The sequence below is a fragment of the Anser cygnoides genome, chromosome 9 (assembly GCF_040182565.1).
Source record: "Anser cygnoides isolate HZ-2024a breed goose chromosome 9, Taihu_goose_T2T_genome, whole genome shotgun sequence".
NCBI lineage: Eukaryota > Metazoa > Chordata > Aves > Anseriformes > Anatidae > Anser > Anser cygnoides.
Genome location: NC_089881.1, coordinates 6,389,184 through 6,412,831, shown reverse-complemented (window position 1 = coordinate 6,412,831; position 23,648 = coordinate 6,389,184). Strand labels below are relative to the sequence as shown.

The 23,648-nt window shown below is 38.0% G+C and overlaps 1 protein-coding gene across 3 annotated transcripts in view; it reads left to right on the top strand.

Moving 5' to 3' along the window:
• The window catches only part of LOC106040346 (uncharacterized), a 596,086-nt gene that overhangs the window by 188,127 nt on the left and 384,311 nt on the right, over window positions 1-23,648 (top strand). For 2 of the 3 annotated variants that reach the window (XM_067002028.1, XM_067002027.1), the window contains exon 1: window positions 10,019-10,962. The exons of the other annotated variant lie outside the window; for it this stretch is intronic. In XM_067002028.1, coding sequence (XP_066858129.1) covers window positions 10,915-10,962 — 48 coding nt within the window. In that variant the 5' untranslated portion in view covers window positions 10,019-10,914. Of the gene's footprint in view, window positions 1-10,018; window positions 10,963-23,648 lie in introns of those variants that run through there. 3 annotated transcript variants of the gene reach the window in all.

Sequence of the window (23,648 nt, the reverse complement as noted above, 5' to 3'; positions counted from 1 at the left end):
ACCACTTGTAAATATTTTCTTACATATTTCCCTTAATAGCAAAACAGTAAATCTTCAAAGTCCAATATGCTGGCACATCATGACCAGGAATTCCCTGGGAAATATTGCAACTTCTGTTGTGCCTGCTGTTCAGCCTTAGCAGTTTATGCGGGAAAAGAATGGCAGTAAAATGTGAAGGAGTACCTTCCTGCACATTTTCTTCGTAGTGGAAACAGTCAGAAGTCACACTGTAAAAAGTACGCCTTTTAGACCCAGTCATAGTCCTGTGCAAATTTCTCTATAATAACCTGATTCCTGTGAAGAATTAATTACTAAAATACGGAGGAGGAGTCCCAGTGTTTCAGAAGTAGGAGTTTTCTAAGACACATGTCCCCAGAAAAGATCTAGAGAGAATAACGTTTTATTAAATAATAAAAAGAACATTCTGTTGGTAGGCTGTCCTGTACTGGTGGTACTATTTTTACATAAAAGGTGCAAGATCAGAGAAGCAATAAAAACAAAGAATTTCCCTATGCTTCTATGTATCACAGTTTTAAAATAAAGGTATAGAAGTGAATATGTTCCACATGTGGTAACTGCACCTTTTAAATGCAGGCTCCCTCAATGTGTCCTCTCTACAGATCTATTCTTAGAAGATTATAAAATACTAGTTTAATACTATATTTCGTTTGGCTTTGTGTTACTTATTTTGTATTTTTTCATTCTATGTGGTTTGGATAGGGGCCTAATTGAAGAGTTACTTTTACTTTATCTAGATGGTAAGTACATTGGTAAGCAATGGATATGACATAGTAACTTACATTAACAGGACTACATAATTTCCTGATAACTCCAATTATCTTCTGTCATCCCTGTAATGTAATTAAAGTGTTTAATTGTTTTCTTTAGATAAGAAAAGGTTATAAAGGCTATAACAATTTGTGTGGACTTAATGATCAGCTGGCATTAATAGCCCAAAGCCTCTACTTATCAAACCTTTCAAGCAGTCATTGATTTCAAAGAAATGCCCTATGTCTGGAACATTCACATATTCTGTTGTACTTTAGCCATATTAGACCTCGCAGTCAATTGATCACACAAATAATACTGATACAATTTATTTAACCCTGACCGCAGTCTACCAGTGAAGATCTACAGTGTGAATCAGGTTATGTCATGTCATTGAGCACAATAATCTAATGTGACATGCTTCCATGGGATGAGTATAAGTGTACAGCCATGGTGTACAAATGTTGAATGTGTATTAATAAAATATAATGTGTAATAATATTAATGTTGAATGTGTATTAATGTGGAACAAACCACAAGAGAAAATGAGTACAGTACTACTCTTTAAGGAATTTCATCTCTCTTCTGATACATGTTTTTTTAGTGTCTTAAAACAGGTATTAGTATGGTGGGGGCAGCACTGCCAGTGAATGTGATTGCCCCTAGTTCCTGTCACAAGTGAGAAGCCAGTTACTTAAAACTTAGCTAAGTTTTATTTTTGTTAATTTAAACTTTTCATGCTTAATTCCATCCCCAGACTGAATTTTTATAATAAAGTCTTTGGAAAATAAATGTGAAATCTGGGCAAAGATCTGAACTGGACTAGCTATTGGAAAGTATTTATAGAGCTTTGCAAACTAAATCTGTGTTCTGTGTAGTATCATGTATGTCTTTTCAACACCCAGCTTATAATAATCAGCATAGTAGAGAAAGTTGACTAAATTAAAAATTATTGGGTCAAGAATAAACCTTTCAAATAAAGCAGTATTGGGGTATGGAATCTGCAATTATTTTGTCTTGCTATCTTCAGTCTTGTAGTTATTATATTCTTATTATATGCCAGTTTGGCCTTGATGTTTATTTGCTTACCTTTCACACTGATACTGTCTTCCACGTTTGCATGTCTTTTATGAGTTGTGGTTGCCTATAGATAAGAGTCCAAGGAATCGGTTGATTAAACTCTCCTGACAATAGTAGCAGGTCCAAGCTTATATGTATCTTCCATTTATGGTTATTTTACCAGTAAATTTACACCTGGTTAAAACGTCTTCAGTCATCTTCTAAGTACGTTGGAAAGTGATTGGTGTAGTAAAGATGACATGAATTGTTTTATGAATAGTATAAATCACCAGATGTTCTTTTTCTTTTTTGCAGTAACTTGCTTTGGAAAAAAAAAAAAAAAAAAGGTGTATAACACACTGATTTGCACTTTTAAAATCCTCAATCCTTCCTGCCACCTCTTAGATATTCTTAAAAAATATAACGTATTTCTGACATTCGTTAAAATAGATTACAAAATAGATTTAAAAAAAAAATAATTGCAAAATAGATTCAAAATTTCTTGTTTATCACCAGATGGAAAATGTAAAAAATATTAATTTTGCTAGCACTGCTAGCAATATCAATTTTTGACAACAGTTTCCTACAATGCACTGTAAAGAAAACACAAATCCTGCATTATGATGATGAAGCCTAAAAGCCGCAACTTGTTTAACAGCTTCATTGTTCAGAGAGTACTTCCAACACACTCTGAAAGACCCCATTCTAAAAGCATACAGTCCCAGTAGATCAGACAGATAAAGAGTCTGGCAAATGACAGGCTGCTTTATGGAGAAGAACAGCAGTGTTTTATGTCATTATTAAAAACTGAATGTGAGCAATCTAGTGACATTAAGTAGGAATCTCTTGGTTATATGTGTGAGCTGAAAGAATTTACTGGCAACTTTCATCCCTGCTCTGGAATTCTATAGTGGTGTTGGAAAATATGTGGGAAAAAATACAATTACCTCACAAATGTTGTGGGATTTTATTGTTTTTGTTTGTTTGGTTGGTTGGTTGATTGGTTGTTTTTATTTTTAGAAGCTATTGGTTCCATTCCTTTACAGTCCTACAAGATTCTTACAAAGAGAAAATTAGGTTCTCATGATTTACTGTGCTGTTCAAGCCTTTTGATGTAGCTATATTCTGCTAGTCAAATTGTCATTGTATAAATGTAGGGCTCTGTCCTATAATTAGATTCATGCTGGTGAACCCTTCTGCCCACTTGGAGCTGGGGTTAAGTCATGGAGCAGTTAGCAGTTCTGGCAGATCTCAGATTCCACTAGAGCTGTTGTATCAATAAGGTGCACAGTATAGATGCTGACTTCTGATGACAATGATTGAAGTAAGCCATGAAAAATAACATTTGTTCTGGGGCCTCATGCTGATGTTTCTCTACTAGCTTCTCATTACCTCAGTGTAAGTCATAATTTTATGGATGTCACCTACAATATTAAGTTCTATTTGTATGTGTCATGCTTACAGAAGGGGCCTACAGATGGAGAATCTGTGAAATCTTCTCTCTTATTTTTGAGTTCTCTGCAATTGCACCAGCTTGTCTGGTTAATTGAGATCCAGAGAGCAGCAGCTTATTTAAGTGGATGAAATTCCCAAACAGACAGGTGCTGGCAGAGGTCCAGGTCTATGCACTCTATTGTATTAAGCTGTCCCTGCAGAGAAATAACTCACTTTTCAAAATTGGGAAGTGTTGTTACACACATGCCTGTTCCTCTAACCTGGGTATTTGGTTTGCTTTGTGTATTAATATATACAGATTTTCCTTTGAACATTGCCAATTTGTTAGCTCAGCATCTACACGACATTCAAGAAGTCTAGGTGCCAGCTGATTTGCTCTGATGATTAATTAGTGATAGAAGGAAACATAGTCAATTTGAACTACATCATTTAAACAAACAAACCCCAACATTCTATCTGGAAGCACCAAACTAGAGAGCTACAAGAAGTGTTGTATTTTAAGGTAAACATGTATATTCCTCTCAACATGTCTAGTTGATGGCCTAGAGCTACAGACGGTAAGAAAGGAGAACCATTTCTTCCTCCGAGGCTGCCTTTCTGCCTGTGGCATCCCCAGCAGCCTCTGTCAGAGAGAGCAACTTGCAGATTTTCAGCTTCAAGGGGCTCTTGCTAGTGTCTCTGTTGGCTTTTAATGACTGATGGCCCAAGCCAGAAAGGGGAGATTTATTCTCTCCCACCATTGCCTGCCAGACATAAGGGTGGCTGATAGCTGAAATATGAACTCTCATGGAGTTGGAGCTCCAAAACTGTCACCTACAGTCTTGAAAAGATTGAATGGTTTTTCTGTAATGAAGGATAGAGTTCCTTTTTTTCTGTCTTAACCACCAAGTGATGAATCTAACTGAGAATCAGAAGTAGCTTCCAGAGAACATCTTGGCCCTACTGCTATCGTATAGTCTCACGAAAGAAAGCAGGACCCAGTGGATATTCAGCCTTACCTGTGTACTCAGATGTTGTCTTGGACATTTACTGTCCAGTCTGATGGGCCACTGGCAGTGGCTTTCCCTGAATCCTCTGTGATGATGTTTCCAGATAGCTGAGTTAGCTCCAGTGGTTGTGGTGCATGAGAGATTAACTTTGCAGTGACAACAGCAAAATCTGTCTGAACTCCACTTTGCAGAGAAATCCCTCCAGGAAGATGCAGTAATAGGATGCAGAACAACTCTGGGAAGCGGAAGAGTATAAATTACTTTTCAAACAGACATTGGAAATTATACAGGGCACAGCCAGCACGTTGCAGTGATCTAATAGACATTAAATGGTTTGGATAAGAGAGCTTAAAATGAAATAGACAGTGGTTTTGGAACTTGTGATTCACAGACTACCAATGAAGTTGAATCCTTGGATATCAAAAGTGGGAAATGTACTCTGTGTCGATAATATATTTACAAATACATACAGTAGTACTATCCCCACCCTACCCCTCCAGCAAAACCACATACATAGGCTTAATTTAATGTTAGGCTTTCAAAGATCAGGAATGAAGACTTTAGTGACTTTTAAATAAAATCAAAACCATCCAGAGCTCTCTGGATATCTACTGAATGCTGTGTATGTACCAGACTGAAATCCTGAATATGAACTTTACCTAGCTGAGTTCACTTTTTATCTTACTAGCTAATGGAATTCCTGTCTCTTCTTGCCATCTCTTCGTATTTCAAAGGCTGTGATTCCTTAATTTGCTTACAACACAAAATAATCCCTTTCATAGAACAGCTAAGCAAATATATTTCCAATACACATTTGCCTTGCTTATGTAACGAAAGAAAATTAGCCTGTGAAATTATCACATGTAAAGTATGCATGTATCTGCTGCTACCATGTGCCTCTTTGCTACGTGCAAATGATATGCATGATCATTAACAGCAGCAGTAACAGCAGTGTAGTTCGCAAAGACCTCATTAAGGAGTGAGCCCCGTTGTGCTATTGAGAGATACTATATAAACATATAGAAGCAGTCAGTCTGTACTGCGAAGCTCCTGAAGCTGAACAGCTAATTGTGCAGAAATGATAGTAAGGCATGCAAAAAGCAAGCAAAATGCAGTGTATGTACATGGTTTGAGATTAGAAACTTAAAATGCTACATGTTTTATCCATTTGCTAAACTAAGCTCTTGACATTACAGTCACTCAAAGCATTGCTTATGTTTTGTTGTTATGTTTTAGGAGTACAAAAATCTATAATTGTATATCATATTATAATTAAGGTTATATTTTCATTACTTTCGTGAGTGTATTTAGGTAATTGCATTATATTGTTCTATCACAGCATAGTATCAGATAAATATTGCTTCTTGAATTATAGGATACCTATAAATATTGTCTTATCTTTTTTGGGGGGGGGGGGGTAAGGAGAGGGAGGGGAGCATAAACTAGATTCCTGTATTTTTGTGTGGTATTTTAAAATATCTTAAGGGAGTCATGAATGATGGACGTTATAATATCCATGTGCCAGTTTATCTGCCTAATTTGTTTAGAAAAGCATCTATAGCAGACTGGGGCTGGCAAATCTCAAATTACTCTGCTTTAGGATTATACCCTATTATTTAGTTTAACCTAGTGAGACCCAAAATCTAAAACAGCATTGAAATATTCAAGAGAGTCCATTCAGAGTTAGATCTGTCAAGTTCCTTGTGATGATATGATGCTCACAATACAAGCAATGGAACTGAGATAGCAAAGGTAGGATTTAAAGGAAAAATCTCAAAAATGGAAAACTGAAACATTCTAGCTTTCAGTAGGGAGGGAAGTTATTATGAGAACATGAGCATTATTTCTGAGTGATATATTGTCCAAAAAATTCAGTTGGGAAGAAAAAAGTTGAAACTGGAAAATAAGATAAGGAAGACATGTTTGTGGATCTTTAAAAGCCAATTAAAGATTGGAGTACAGAATAGTTTCTTTTAGGGTGGGGAAGATAGGGATAAGCCATCCTGCAGCAAAGTGTCTTCTTTTCTTCAGCACTGTAATAAGTTGGTACAGAGCTTTTCCTTTTTGGTACATCATTATTTTGAAGGTCCCCTCCATCTCAAGTCATTCTTTGCTCTTAAGATGGAGGAAAATGTTGCAGACTTTTTGTAGTTCTACTCTTTTCTTGGCAGGTTAGGGCTTGTGAAGACTTACTTGGAAGGTCGTGTTATTGGCTTTTTATCAACCTTTTGCACATACGTCATATGCAAGGTTTACTGTGGCCATTACAGCAATAACATGCAAATGTCTCGTCATTTGAAAAAGGTATCTTGTTGAAATGTTCTTGGGTTTCAGCTGAGACTGTGGTTAAACACTTCATATCTGTGTGGAAAAGTTGTTCTTTACTGGTTCCAGGTGAATTCTTGCTCTTGTAAATGCTGCATTTCTCTTATCTAATCCCTTTGGAACAAAGAGGTGGGGAGGGAGAGAGTGCTTGAAAGTGATGTCCTGAAGACATGAAATATTGCTGTCAAGCATTGTTTGGGCCTGGGGAGTAGGTGTCTGGGGAGGAGAGTAGGAGAGAAGCAGGAGGGAGATAGGGAAGTGGATTGTTGATATTACAGAATAGGGTGATGGAAGAGAGTGCATGGCTTGAATCATAAAATAAAACATTTCCTGGGATGCCAGATTTCCAAAGTGCACATAATATTCACCTATAAATCATTTTAAAATATGTCTAACTGTCTAAACAAAGCTATGATAGATCTGATAAAAAAAAAGTCATGACTTTGCTTCAATAACAATGCCAGCATCATCCTCATTTTCCATAGAGCATTTTCCTTTATGTAGTTTTCTTATAGAAGTGGGAAAAGCTCTCAGTTCTTGCCAATAATGCCACTGCTCTGCCCTTAAACTGCCTCTTCAGGATGCACATTTTCTATAACGTGAAAAAAAGCAACATGACTGTGTCAGGGCAGGTGAACTGCTGTGATTATTGCTCCTGCTATTTCTTCAGCCTAACCTGTGTGCCTGTATCATCCACCTTCATCTGTGGTGGCTTCCAGGTGGTTTATCTTTTGGGAAAAGTGTATCTGTATTCAGCTGTCAGCCCAAGATCGCTCTAAATGTCACTTGTTTGCTTTTATTCCTTTGGTCTTGATGGATGTGTTTGAATTATTCTGAAGGCATGCTATTAGGTACTGTTCTTTATCTCATTTCCTAGTAGCATTATCTTCTCTGGGTGCATCACAAGTGGTGTGTCCTGAGACAAGAGGAGGGGATGGAGCAGGAGGAGGAGAGAATAAGGCAAGGACTCCTCTATTTATATGGCTGAGGACCGAGAGTGTGCGTTGTACGGCACAGATATTTTGGAGACGTTGCAGTCTGTCACAGAGACCCCTTTTACAACTGCAGCTGCTGCACTTTTCTGCTCTGTTGTTTTATTCAGCCCTAATTGCAGACAACAGAACCAAGCCTCACCACTGAACTTGCAAAACCTTTGTGAAGTTTAACCATCTCTAGCTTTTCTGACATTCAAAATAATGTCCTTATTTTTTTTTTCCCCCTTTTTACCTGACTATTGCTTCAAAAACAATTCTGCAGCTAGTGCCTTCATTAATATGCATACAGTGCAATGTAAATGGCTCTTGAGGCCTCCCCTTGGTGGATGATTTAATGTGGCAGTTATGAAAGCTGCTCAGACTGTGCTCGATTAGCATAATAATGAAGCTTCTGCAGCAGTGTTATCATCCTCAAAGGAAATAGCCTGAGTGGTCACAGCTCCTTTAACAAGTGCCACTTTAGGATAAAAAGCAAAGGGCTCTGTTTGAAATGGTAGATTGGAATATGCGAAGTGGGAGGGAGTTTGTTGTCTTTGCTGTGCAGGGAGAAGGGGGAAGAAGCAGCTCCATCCCCAGGCCGCCATGCCAGGCACCGCGTGCTCTGGTGCTGGGTATCCTGCCAGGACCGGAGACCTTCTCTGTGTTGTAGAAGTCAGGCTAATAAAGGAACTCGGCTCTTTTTTAATCCTTTGGTCTCCCATACTTGGCCTCTGACATGATAGTAATGAGGACTGGCTTATTTCCCGGTCTACGGGAACTTGGAAAACAAAAAATGTTGTGGTTCAAGGCTGTATGTTTAGGTTTTGAATTTTGCAGCTTGCTCACAGATTAGGGATGTATGACAAAAGTGAATAAAAAGCTTTTGGGTGGCTGAGAGAAGTCTTTCTCTATGACTGAAGTGGAAAGGTGACTTTACAGGTGAAATCATTAGCAGTACTGTCCGCAATAATACTATTCTTTAGTGTATTCTTGAATAAGAAAAATATGAAAATGCAGAGGTGAAATTTTAGATTTTTGTCAGATTGGAAAGAATGGGGACAGCTATCCATCGTATGGAGTAAAGCGGGCAAAGGGAAATGGTGTCTTACTGCTGGCAGAGGGAGTACCTCCCATGTTTGATGGGTGCAGAGCGGTCAGCGAGGAGGGCTGAAGCATTACTCAGCTGGCTCTCCCTGAGGCCTCTGCCACTGTGACAAGAATGTTTCAGCAAGTACAGTTTATAACTGAGCTTATTGAGCTACTAATTTAATTTGTTTCTGATGTGGTAAACCAAGCATACAGAGGTTGTTTTAAATCCTACCTAGCCATCCTTTGGGGGAGATCACAACTTCAAGGGAAAAGTCATCTTTGCTCTGCCATAACCTCATACTTGATGGGCCCAAACATGGTGGGTATGTGCACATTTACAACTGTGGTGTAGTCCAGGCAAGAAGTGGGGCCTGGCCTTGAGCTTAGTGGGGCCCCCAGAGCAATGGGCAGAGCGTGTGCAGGTGGAGACAGCACCACAGCTGAAGTTAAGCTCAAGGAAGTCAAAGCTAACTGCTCAAGTGATTCTCTCTTATTTGGATGCATTTTTTTCCCCTTGCTAGCTCCTGGAAAACGTGAAGTTTCTTGAAACTTACCTTTCTCAGTGAGCCTTGATTTTCATGAGTCCTGTGAAGGCATCTGGTCACTTTTTAACCATATACATTAGTTCTGTTTTCCTCTTTGACAAAGGTTTTTGATTTACTACAGAGAATAGTGCAGGAGAGAAGGGTTTTTCAGATATTATTCTTAGAATTTTTCTTTGCACTAGATTTCTGCAGAGGCTAAGATTTTCTAAAGAATTCCTTTTGATAGTTTTCAAGGACTCATTTCAAACAAAGGAAACATGCTTTGCAATATATTGTAATGAGTGGATATAGGGTAAACAAAACTTCATAATTCCAATAACTCTAGTTCACAAAGTAAATGCTATTAAATCTTTGTACAACAACAACAAAAAATACATAATAGTGTTCTTCAGATAGCTCATTGATGGCTAGGCAGAAATAAATAAGAAAGGAAAATAAATCAGTAAACATCCTGCTTGATTCTAATGTTGTTAGTATTATAAATGACTCCACATGATAAGTCCATGGTGCTCACATATATTGATAAATCATTTGCCTTGTTTCCAAGTCTGGGATTACTCTTCGTCCCAAAACTTGGTTTTACCAAATGCCTGTGAGGGACAGAAGTAATGCAGCCTTGGAAGAAGTAGGAATTTAGTCCCTGTCTTTCAAGAGATCTCTGAGTTATCCCCACGCAATGTTGCCTCTGGAAAGGGCAGTGTGCGAGTAAGATGATGGGAGGGGGGGGGAGCTTTGAATGTCCTTAGAATTTATCTTTGCATACCATATATACAAAATGTTGACATCAACTATTAATGATTGAAATCTAGTTGAAGGATTTTTGGATAAACTGTATGTATAAATTCTTCGTTGGCTGGAAATCCTATCACGTCACCTTCTTTATTCCAAAGGGCACATCTCATATCTTGTTGTTCTTCATAGTACTGCCCTGGGCATGCATTCTGGGTGATACAGACTCTCTATTTTTAATTTGCTGATACCACTCCTACACTGATTATGTTAATTACATGCACTTTTGTGACCTCTTGCTCTTTTTGCCTTCCTTCTTTTGCTTGCAAAGGTCCATTGGGAAGGCTTAGTCACAGTACTTTTTTCTTTTTGTTTGTTGTTTTGGCTGTTAAAAGAGCAATAAAGTACATTTTGACAGCTTAGGGAAATGACCTGTCCTATTCTTGGTTTCCAGGGAAATGTGTTTCATAGTGTGGTGGTATTGGCTGGCAACTATGACCTTGGGGCTCTGCTGGTTTAATCCTAGTGCAATTCCACTGTGCACAACAGTGTTAGTTTTAGTATGCGTAAGTACTCCTGGGTTGTGAATCAGATATTCTGTTTTCCTGGGCTTTAAGGTTGACTGCCTTCAGTTATTACACACCTTTATGGGAAGGGAGAAGGGAAAGATGTTGAGCCTGACCTAATCCATTCTTCCACAGGAGAGAAGGGACAGAGAAAAAAAAATGTTTTTCTTAAATTCTTTTTCTCTGCTCACCAAGGAGTCAGGTAACTGTCAGCTGTGACCTTTTGCCACTTGTGTTGTCCATTCACTCTATTGACTACAACACACTCAAAAACAATTTGGCAAATTAGTGGAATAAAAAAGCCATCAAGGTTATCAAAGACAGGTGGCAGTTTTGTCAGGTGCTCATAGAGAATCATGAGGAAGTACTGCCTGGTTTGCCTGCAGTTCTGCTCTGTGCCTAGAGACTGGCCCAGATGGACAGCTGCTGGGACTGCTCCTCTGCCTGCTACTGCAGGAGGGAGGTAAGCTGGAGGGAAGAATGGGGTGAGAAAGGGCATGGGAGGAAATCACTTTTTTCACTGTGTTTTCTGCTTTATTGGCAACTAAATTTGAAAATACACAGGTAATCTGGAGTACTGTAACCACTGCCTATCATGCTTCTTGAAGTAGTTTTGAACTTTATGAAGGGCTCAGTCTGTACTGCAGAAAGTTTTCTGGAGTCACTGTACTGTCAGACCCTTCTAGCAGAGGCACAGCATACACCAGTATATGGTGTTCAATGGAATGGCTCACGCCAGTTCTTTGACAGAGTAAGGATAAAGAACCAAAACCCACATAAGCAGGCATCAGTATGATTATAGTAAAAAAGCTTCAAGACTAGGCTTTCCCTCTGCTCTCATTATCTGCTTGGTGTTTTTATAATTTGTGCAATATTTAATTTGAAGTTACTTCTATTTTTTCTTAGGATTTGTAAAGCACTCATGTAAGATGGCTGGCTGTCTGCAAATACTAGGATAGGAGAGCTCTAGTAATGATGGGTGCCTGTGTTTTATTGCACAGATTAACGTGCGATGAAACATGTTTTTGTTAATTGTCTGACCGAGCCCTGCTCTGTGGAATGTGTTTGACATTAGTGCTGTGGGCTGGTGCCTCTACCTTCTGGGGGCTTTATAAAGTTGGGAAATGCTTTCTTATCCTCTGACTCCTCTACTCATCTGTACTCAGTCTAGGCGTTCATGTTGTATTGTATTATTGGCAATATTAGGGAAGAAGAGTTTTGCAACTTGTCTGAAATGAATTCTTCCACGTTAGGTGTAATGGGTGTGTTGTGCTCACTGAAAAGTCAACTCCTCTCAAGTGATAAGACCTGTCGTTTCAGCTGGAAGAGAAAATAGCTAAAATCATGAATGATATCTGATGGTTCTTGTCCCCACTCTTGCAAATAGAGATTAGGAGGGCTTCGTGCTAAACAAATGAAGTTATCATTGTCTTAGGGCTGAAGAAATTGGAGTAGATAATCCTGATGCAGGGACTCTTGTTGCTGCCATTGGTGGTGGACAGGTTCTCCTGAGAGTCTGCTCAACATCACTGCATTAAACTTAACAACGAGCATGTTCAAGAAGGTCTTTTGTAAGCTTTTTCATGTGATCAATGCATTGGACAAACAACAGAGTGTTGTGTATTGCTATGCACATAAACCTGTGTTGTTGCTTTATTTTATTGCCTTCTAATCTGTAAGATGATAGTATGACTTGCAGTGAGGTCACCTGCAGAGAAGAATCCCATGATCTGAAGTGTGTATTACCAAGAAAAAATAGTAGCACTAGTGTCTATATCTGTGATAGTTGCTCGTGTGAGAGAGACTATATATACACACACATAGGCTCAGCTGTGTAAAATCACTTACTGCTGGTCTTTAACTTAATAGGTTCAAGGCCGGGGGGGGGGGGGGTAAGAAGGGCTTTCTGTACTCGGGTTTGCAATGTTAGGGACTGCCTGGGTTATGATGGGCTTTTGTTTATGTTCCAGCTTCTAGTAAATAATTGGGATTTTTGTTTTTCTTCTGGCCCATTTAGGAAGAATGAGTAGAAGAAGATGTATTTTATGATACTCTTTTTTCTTTTTAATAGTAGACTTCAGCTGAAAAATATGTAGTCCTACTTAGCTTTGGTAATGCTTCATTTTTATTGAAAAGAAATATTACTGTGTGGACAGATCAGTGTTTGTTTATGCTGTTTAAAAGTGCTATGCAACTGTTTTATGTGTTTACAGGATATCAAACAGATGACTTTTCATGTTATGTGCAATAAAAAAAAGTGGGTTTGGACACTCCAGAAATGAAGTGCTACCAAGTATTCTTCTGTGCTTTTTGGGAGGGAGTACCTTGCCTCTAATGTGAAGCTAAAGAGGACTGCGAATATTAGAAAAGCAGCATGGCCAGCTAGAGTTAAACATTCAGGATGAGACATTAACTTAAACCACATGTGAAATGCAGCTGTTTCTGCTGAGGCTTTCATCAGTCTGTACTGGGAAGATTGGTGGGTTTTAATATGCGGTCTCAAGCAGAGCCAATAGAAATGTGTGGAAAATGTGTGTGAAATCAGTATGTATCCATGGGGGGTCCATGGGCTTTCGTGTAGCATTTTCTTTGTATTGGTGATAATACCTATTTCATCACAAAATGTTTATTTCCCAGGCATACATAAATAGAAGGAATTAATTAGTCATCAGATAAATAGATCAGGCCAATGACAGTAACCTGTGCCTGCATGGTAAATCATGTTCTGTTTTTGTGTTAGTTGATCGGAACAAGCAGAAAGATGAAACCCTGAACCAGAAGTTCTCCAAAGAAAAATATGAGACATATGAGACCTGCTGGTCACAAAGCCACTGAAGACTGATGTTTCTGACTGAGATTCTTAATGCTACTTAACATTTGGGTGCTGAGGATAACTTCGGTCAAAATGTTGCTGAATTGCAGATACTGGAAGAGATATAGCTGTGCCTATGTGCAGAGATGAGCAGATACTTGAAAGCTACTCCTTCACTTATGTTGTATAAATTCATCCAGAGGAAAGGTTAGGGGATGAGGAAAGTCTGCTTACTAAGCCATGATGAGATCGAAATGTTTCTCGGTACGGGAGCTGAGGGCACTGCTGAAAGTTAGTATGTTGTGCTTAAATCTCTTTCTGCCAGAATGGTGGCTGGACACTGCACAGATGTTGCATTGCCCTAATTAACTACATGTGCAGCCATTGCAAACACGAAGCTGGGGTCCTTGGGGCCTTGCAGGCAAAGCCTTCATAAAGGTGTGCTAAAGAAAAGCCTTCCATTGACTTTGCCAGGAGATGTGATAAGTCCTTCCCAGCAGGAAATCACTCCTATATATGCGTGTACAATGATAACATAGCAAATTCAGTAACAACAGTAGAGCAGACCTTGAACAGGAAGGGAAGAGATCCAGGTTCACTAAAGTTCTGCCTTTGTGCGTAGACATAATAGGATCTGGTAGACATAAAGGACAGCTTTAGAATAGCTTTTCACCTAATACAAAGACAGCTTGAGTAAAGGGAGAGAAATAGGGAACCAAAAGGAGGTGATAGTCTTATTAACTGTGAAACTTTTTTTAACCCCTGATAAGCAATAAAAGTAACTCAGACTTTATCAGCTCTCCGTAATTTTCAGAAGTGTGAAAGGAAGTAAAAGTAGCAAAGAGGCAAAGGTTCATTTGGTAATGACAGTCTTCAAGAGACTTATTTTTTTTGAACAGACTTATAACCAGAGACCAAGTGGAGAAGGGGTCAGGGAACAAACTCAGTTGACTCCATACAGGAAAAGTTGGAGGGAAGAACTGAAAGGTAAACACAGTTACAGCTTGAGCAGGAGGAAGTGTGGCTTACTGAAACAGGCAGGGGAATGGCAGCTTGGATTCCTGGCTCCTGCTTATGCCTCAGCAGATTGCAGGGGGCAAAACGCTGACATGCTATTATACAGCATAGGAAAGAATGGCATGCAAAGGTTCGTGTTAATGCTTAGTGAAGCACTGCATTATAGCGTCAAATTATTAATTTGTACATCGGGCGTACCCACACCCCTATTCATTGTAGACACTGGGGAAAACAAAAAGGGGGGGGAGGGAATGTCCTATTCTGCCTGTATTGCAGGGCAGGATTTGGGAGCAGATCTTGTCACACTTGTCATAACAGTACTTTCAAAAGGGGAAAAGATTTCATTTATGATTTTCAAATACAATCTAGAAATGCAGTTAAATCAATGTTAGCACAAGCATACACAATCACTTGTAGAAAGAGCAATTTCACCTACTAAAGATCCTCAAATGAGCATTTGATGTGTGAAACTTGTTCAGCCTTGACACGCACGCTTGCCTAAGGGGGTGTGCTGTAACACAGCAGCTAGAAACTTGGAACCCATATGAGATCTTCACTTTGGCAGCCTTTGAAAGTGGTGCACACAGACTGATGTTTCTTAACCTGAGAAAAGCAGCAGCTAGAGTGATGAACAGCATCAAACACAAGCCTTTCTTTCCACCAAACATGCTGTGAAAAGACTTAACAAGAACTAAAGAGCTTCCTGCGGGGGGCTGTCTAATTCCCATCAAAGTAACCTACTGAAGAGTAAAGGAAAATGAGGGAAGGCTTATTGCTAACTCTTTTTTTTTTCCTAATTTTTATTTGTTTTATTTGTGCTCAAATATAACACTTCTGGCAGAAAAGCAAGATTGATTCCAGTTCTCTCTGAACCTTACTACTAGCCTTCTTACCTGATACCTATAGTGCTAGACCATACAGGTTCTCATTTTGGCCTCGGTATGTAGCTCTTGCTTTTTTGCTCTCTGTGGACTAGTGCCATTTGCTTACGTGGGCCACAGGAGGAAAAAAAAATCTACATGCAAACTTCTTTTTGGATAAACTTTCTCCCCTTACTTCAAAACTTGCTACAGATGTATTTAAACTCAACTAGAATCATAAATGGGACTGGATAAATAACCTGACAAAATTAATCTATTGTGTGTTTTGTTTTTTTTAAATTCTCTTACAAATTGTTCTGGGAGTAGACTGATTGTACCTCAAATGTTTAAATGTGTCTGTTTGGAATCTTCAAGGAAACAATTTAATGCATTTGTCATAAATTCAGTACACAAATTTTCAAGTTTTCATTGTATGACTGAAATGTAGTGTATTTATGTTTTTCAGTTGAATGAACTTGTTTGTTTCAAATCATGTTTCCACTGCAAATACTAGCAATTGGCTTTTCAAATCTGTTCTGCAATAGTCACTTAAAGATGCTTGTTTCAGAAAGAATTTGTGCCAGATAAACTGCTTGCGAGAATATTTGTGGAAAACAAATATGGGGTGGAGAATGGGATTGGGCAGAAACAATCAAAGTTAGTTTAGTCAGAAACTCAGGAAAATGTTTACAGACTGTTATTCACTGTTCTGTGTGCAGAAAGTGTTTTTTTTTATTGTAAGTCATTAATGGCAGACATCAACTATTTTGTTCATTGGTAGAAATACCGTATAGAACCCCTTTGTGATTTGGGACACTTCAGAAATAGCAAGAAATATTGCAGAATAACACAAGTTTTCAGAGGGCTAGCATCACATATTGTGTGGTGATAACAGGATATTTGTTTGCTTACTTGCTTATTTGTATTCACAACTTTTTTCCAAAGTTATGGTAGAAATGTTCTTTTCTGATGAAAAGAATAGAGATGGTGGCAATCTCTATTCTAAGCTGGATATCACAAAACCAGGTAAATAACTTGCATTTCCTAAGACTGATGACAATAATGAGTTTCTACCGCAAACTATTGAAAGCTGTTTATACCTTCTGCATCCTTCTGACCCTGAGTCTGGTGGTATGCATGAAAAAAAAATAAATTACAACTCTAATTACAAACACAGGGAAGGAATGCATCTCAGACAACAGTAGTGTAGGGCATAGAATAATTCATGGGAATTCAAGGAGCAGTTCTAGGGTCATTTTAGAGACGCTTCTTACTAAAGCTCCCTAATCTTCCATCTTCTGTGAGTTAATGTAATGATGGTCTGATAGGATATTTTTATATATGTAAATGTTTTGCCTGTTCAAAACCTAAACATGTTCTTTGATTTCATATCTCAGTGCCAGCAGCAGACCTGCTGGGGTGCTCCCAAAAGGATAAATTGATAAAAGACCTAATAAGGGGGAACTGAACAGGAATGGGGGAAAAAAAAAAAAAAGAATTAGCTTGCTGAGACATGGCTAACATAATTGAGTTTATATATGTTTCATTAAACTGAGACTTGACAGCTTTATGAGGAAACAGTGGGGTTTGCAGTGTATGAAGAACCTGTAATACTGCCAAGGCTGATCAGGTCTTGTGCCATACAGCCTATTTAATAGACAAATATTTGCACAGTGAAAATGTCATTTTAAAATGACTGGTTTGATAATCCCTTAAACTTTTAAATGATCTGCAAAGTCTCGAAATTCTATCCTGGTTTAAAATATACCAGCACATTAGATAATCAAAGCAAACAAACAAAAAAGGGTTAAGATTTGCTCCTAAATTAGGGATTGTTGTTGTTGTTGTTGTTGACTCCTGCTTCTTTAATGCATCAGTTTTCTGCTCTGTTTGTTGAGGAACTTATCTGGAATTGGACTGAAGTTTGTTCTCCCTATTGCAGGTGCAATTTGTGGCCTACAACCGCATTCAGCTAATAGGACGTTTACTTGGATCTACATTTGTGCTTACACTGTAGGTCTACATTTTTTCATGTTCAAACTTGCCTGCCTGAGAAATGAATAATAACAATGAATAAAATCAAAGCTATTTTCATGGTTTTTATTTATTTATTATTATTATTTACTGCCACCTGCAATATGACAAACACTATTAGCTCATATTTATGCAGCAACAAGTTAGTCAATCCATCAGAATTGGTCAGTAAGTTATTTGGTTATTTGTGACCAGCAGAATGATGCACCAGGTTCTTGCAGTGTGCTTATGTTACTGCAACCCCACCATCTTGGTGGTTCAGTACAGAGAAACAAGGCTACATAAGATGCATCTGACTTTAACCAACATAGCAGTTAAAGGAGGTTAATGAAAGACCAAGTGTTATTGGACTGCATTTTAGAAGATGTAATCAGTTATAGATCGATCTCCCTTTATTTCACCTGCTGTATAGAACAAAACTTGAATTTTTCTTAACAAAATTGGGACTGAAGCCTTTGTTTCATCCTTGCCCTTTCAATCTTTACTTATTTGATCTGTGATTTTTATCTTGCTTTCTGCCACTCTTCTCCCCAGAAATCACTGGTTGCTTTGATCTTGTAAAAAAATAATAAAATAAAAATTACAACACAAGCGATCTATATCATATTGCTTAGCTGAGAATGCAGATTGGAAAAATCCAATAGCCAAATAGAGAAATAGGTGAGCAAAGGAAAAATATTCCAAGAAAGAAAAGGTTAAACACCTGACAAGACAGCAATAACACACACAAAAACAGTATCTATTTTGCTCTCCTATGTCTATATTTTATATAGCAGGTGATTTAGTAAATATAATAAAGATAAGCAGAATCTGTTGGTTACAAGGAGATTTAAATAACAGCAAAACTACATAGATTCTTATTAAAAAGTACCATGTGTCATTAAGTACCTGTTTTCCTTAAATAGTGTATGTATTAAAAACCACTAAATTTCAAAAATTCTCAAAACTAAATTTGCATAGGAAGAGCAATATATGACAATGTGAATGATCAGATTCATGGAAAGATGTCCTCAATGCCATTTTAACACTAATGGCAATGTAAAAAGACTGGGCAAAGAATTTACTATGGTGAGAAACAGGAAGGAAGGAAAAAATAATACAATGAAAATTGCATTAATGGGAACAGTAAGCAGGTGGCAATAACCAAATAGCTTTAATTGTCCTAGTAGCTCAGGGGAATCAATTTGCTGTGATTATTACCCACATGTTGTAAGGGAAGAAAATAGCAAATTAAATAGAATGACACAAATGGTAGTAATCTATACCATAGATTCCCATAGAGAGCTCTCAGCAGTTCTGTCCTCAAGGCCAGATTGATTTAGATAATTTTGTCCTGGAGAAAGATGAGTGGAGATGCCAGTCAGGAAATGAAATACAGTTATTAGTGCATGCATGTGGCCTGAAAGCCAGATATTTTGGTTTTGGGTGCACTAGAAAACTTCCAAATCCGCAGCACAGAGGATTGATTGCTCCTTTAGAACTTCCCTCAACATTATTTAATAGCTTACCCTGTAACAGAGCATTGCTATTAAATCTCCTTGTCTATACAAAGCCATACTAGAAGACCAATATAGACCACTTATCTGCAGATCTACTTGACCCAACAGATTGTTAGTCTCATGATTGTTTTCAGCATTTCAAAAAAATGTATTTTTTTAACTGATATTTAGCTGAGACTACAAGAATTTGAGAGAAGGCTCGCTCAGAACAGCTAGTATTCAACTTACTAACTCTAGTCATAGAGGACACAAGCAGTGCACCTTCAAGCTTCTGGCTTGCCTGATTCAGAGTTGCATGAGGAACAGGGTGGGATTTAGCTGACTAAATGCAGGCAGCTAGTGCTGTTGGAGATGCCTTAAACTCCCACATCTGACTTCCATTGCCATTCCCGATGGGCACAGGTCATCTTCTAGGTCTGCAAGTCTGTGTTGTATCTGCAGAAAACATGTCTTGGATACCAAAGTATTTGAAAAGGCACTATAGTCCCATATGTAGGCAACTGAATCCTGTGTCAAATTTATACATACCGTATGGATGCCCTGATAAAATATATCGTAGACTTTTCAATAGGCTACAGTTGCCTACAAAAGGCTAGGGATGAATCTATCCAAATGGTTACTATTGGCATAGTTCTACTTTGTACAAAAAATACCCTTTGATACAGGAAGGGTTGGCTTCCTGTACCAAAAGGTGAAGTATTTGCTGGGGTTCTGAAAGACAGGGATTTAAATTCCTAGTCTGAATCAGGCAGACCAGGTTTGAACCTGGATCTTCCACATCCTCAGGAAGTGCCGTAATCATTAGGCCCTCAGCTAATCAAAGACTCTGAGTTAATTCATGCCAGACCTTAATTATTTGAAAGTAATGCACTTCTGCAGAGAAGCTTTGATTTTTAAAGAAACGGCATTTCCAAAATGAAAAACTATTTTCAATGAAAGAACCCTAACTAATTAGAACATTGGTTACTATCGGTCTTAGGTGGGATATTCCCTCTTCTTTCAAAGTAGAATGTACAGAAATAAAGTACAGAGTTTCTCTGAAATAAAATAACATTAGTGATTGGATCTCTGTTTCTTGAGAGAAACTTCTTAAATGCTGTAGAATGGTCGGGGTGCCCAACACGAAAATCCCGTATTGCATAACCAGACTAATTCACAATTAAGCTTTGAGTAGTTAGCTATCTCACAGACCAGGCTTGCTGACCCTACATTGTTTATTTTTTAGTATTTCCCTCTGTACTTATCCACGCTTTCCATGAGGCAATAGCTAAATGTGTTCCAGTGAAGCATCTATACAATAACCTTCAGTGAGAGGACTCAAATGGTGATGGAAAATCTTCACAGCTGCTTTAAAACTAATCCTAGTTTATAACCATGAGGTTATTAATTGAAATCTGTACAATATGCATGTTATTTACCTTTTCTGCCATGCTGCCTGGTCTGGTAGACAAACTAAACACGTTAACACAAAACTCTAATTTTCAGAGAATGGAATCAAGCTACAGATTTGGCTCAGCATCTAGATTTTGGAAAACGTTTCAAATTATGCACTGGGAGAATATTTAGACAATATTATACAGTTTTGATTTAACAATTTTTAATTATAGCTATCACTTCTGGCAACTATCCATTGTTCCTTAGTAAGCTATAGCATATCATTTACACAGAATATACAGTAAAGAATTTAGAGAAGAACTTGAATCATATGCAGAATGCCTCGTTTTGTACACCTGTGCATTGTACACAGCATGACAGGTTACTCGGCACTTCCAAGCAGTAGGTAATATGCTAGCATATGCTAATAACAGCAGTAGGCACGAACAGCCTTGCCTTGTGTTTATGTCTAGAAATGCCTCTTGTGATAGCAATTTGGAATTGAATTAACTTTGTGTTTTTACAGTTGCCTATTCCGAAAATAGAACAGAATTTAGGGGTTAAAAATAAAAGATTGTCAGAACCTGCTGTTGAACTAGAACTTTTTAGACCCAAAGAACAGTGCATTTGGACATCAGTGGTTGGACTAGATGATCTTGGAGGTCTTTTCTAACCTTAATGATTCTATGATTTCCACATGTAGGAATTGCCTAGTAAAACAATGCCTAGTCCAGGGTAACACAACTTCTGAGGTACCAGCTAAGTTAAATGAGGATCTGTTTTTTTTTTTTTTCTTGATTAAACATTTGGTTTTAATTGTGCTTTGAGAGAGTGGTGGTGGATGGCTGTTAAATCATCAGAAGTTTATATATATATAAGAATGTGGATGTGGCAAATCTGTACCAGTCTAAAACTGAAATGTATTGATGTATGTCAGTAGGAGGCCAGTCAGTCCTCCATGACTAAGGCTGTAAAGTGCTTCTACTGCAATATAAATAAAAAGGGAGGGATTATTGATCACTCGCCTAATATTTTCTCTTATCTTCCTCCAACCTCGCAAAAAGCTGAAATAGTGCTTCATATCCAAAATACTGACCTACTCCCATCATTTTAATGGTAGAGGCCAGCATGAAAATTTCAGGGTCCAAAACAATAGTTAGTGCAAAACTGGGGAGGTGAGGTGCAGTGTTAATTTTGTGTATTTATTTTCCTTTAGGAAACAGTAGAAGCAATGAAATGTTCAGGCATTATTTTTAAAGAGACTTCCTACTTCTGGCTGAGGCAACATAGAGACGTAGAGGTTACGATCTCAGACATACCTGAGCATGTTCCTACTGCCTGTAATAAATGGAGAGACTAAACTTTCTGTATCTCAGCTCCACTTAGGTAGGAAGTAGGATGAGAACAAGGAGAACTGTCCATGAATATCTGCAGCTTCTTTTCTGAAATTCAGGTATCAGAAGGAAGCAGCTGTCCATCTCCAATTCACATACAATCAGCATCCTACTTACACAGAAGTTAGTGAGGTTAGATTTAAATCCATGTAAGAAGAGGGAAATAACTGTAGGGACAGCTTGAGCTGGGGCTGTCTGGGCAAAAAAAGTGGATTGAGATGAGCTGTAGTGTTCAGAACAGGATGCATGAGTACCTGAGCTTTGAAATATGTAAGCAAGAAAAATCGAGCTGCAGTGAGGTGGGAAAGGCAGGAAAGGGTTCTGCCAGGAGAGGCCTGCAGTGTCTCCATGATGAAAGTTTGCGTGATAACACATGTGCCTAACACAGGAATAGGTGAAACTTGCACTGGCCTCCCTACTGTTTCCAAGGTGGGAGTGCTTTCACTGTGGAAATTTAATGTATGAACACCATGAACGGATGTGTTTGTGTGCATGTGTTTCACAAATTATCACAGAAGCATCCAAGAATTACTTCTCAGTAATAAAGCTTTCTAATGCAGTCCTTTAAAAATGTCTCAGGCTTAACGTTCTCAGGAATGGTGTAGTAGCATTTGACAGGATTGACCTTTAGGAAATTAGTTAATTATTTTAAAACTAGTTATGTTTGTAAGCCCAAGCTTTAACCATCTTAAACAAAAGTAAAATGGCTTCATCCTTGCATCTGAAGCTGGCAGCAGATATTTTGTGCTATACGGTATTTGTTTAAAAGCATTAGCAGTACTGTATTTGTAAATATATATTTAAGCTTTTTGATTCTGCTTGGGAAAGGAAAACGGCTCTGTAGCATCTACAAAGCACAATTATTAAGTATTTCTAACAAATACAACATTTAATAGTGTCCTTTATGCTGTAAAAAGCACTTACAGTTTATATATGTGTATGTAGTCATAACAGTGATCACATGAATGTAAATAAAAAATAAAGTAATTCCATGCATGATAGGTAGTTGCAATTGAGACAAGTACCTTTTGATAAAGCAATGCAGGAAAATATCATCCAAGATAATCAGAAATACATCTTACATTAACTGACACCCTCATTGTTTTATGCAAAGTCAGTGAAAATGGATTTGCTTGATAGTGTTGAAATGGAATTGGCTTATGCAGCTGGAGTGCTTTGATGGCATATCTCAGTAACAGCTGAGCAGCACGCCACACAAGTCAAGCTGTGTGTGTGTAACATTATGGGATGAATGTCCAACCTCAGTCCTTTAATCCTGGTACAACTAGCTATGGGGATATTTAGTGCCCAATTAAAAAAAATTAACTGACTGCTCTGTGCCTTTATACACAAAATTGGTCTTCTTAGGGCTGTCAGTGTACTGCAGTGATGTTGAGCAAAGCAGTGTAGGATGCCTGAGAGAATTCAGTCTGAAGAATCTGAAAGCAGAATGTAAAATGAATTCGTTATTTTTCACAGATGTAATTCTGTTCATAAATAGCAAGGAGAAAATTAGAAATATTAAATCCTAACATGATATCAGAAGAAATTTTCATCTTTACATCTTTATTCTTTTCTGTCAGTAAAACTTGTTTGGAAATGCTTGGAAGAAAATTATAAATAGTTTACTCCTAATCACTGTGTTTATAGACTAACAAAAAATGTTTTTCTGTGATCTGTTCATCCCATTCATATGTCATATGGCTCTTGAAGAATCAAACATCCTCATAGAAATGATGCTAGTAGCTTGAACTTCTTTGTAGATCATCTTTGATTTGAATAAAGTCACATTTAGGAATTGTTTGGCTCATTATGACTGGAACACAGGTGTTTATCTTAAGAAAAGGCATGACAGAAGGAAGACGTGATTGGAGTCAGTAATAGAGTCCTCCAATCAGATGAGATGTTGTGCTCTACTTTCTGTGCATGTTTGCCTGAGGTATGTGTTCCTTCAAATCCACAAACTTAAAATATGTCATTTTAAAAATATTATGCCTTGGCTGCAGGAAGGCTGGCAAGCAGTGCTAGAAGTGAATTGAGACTAATTCTTCCCAGTGTATATATATAGATAACAAAGTTTCGTTCTGTAAAATGCATAGTAGCCTACTTCTCTAAGGTCTAAGCTTGATGTCATTGATGTCTGGTGTAACTTTGGAAAA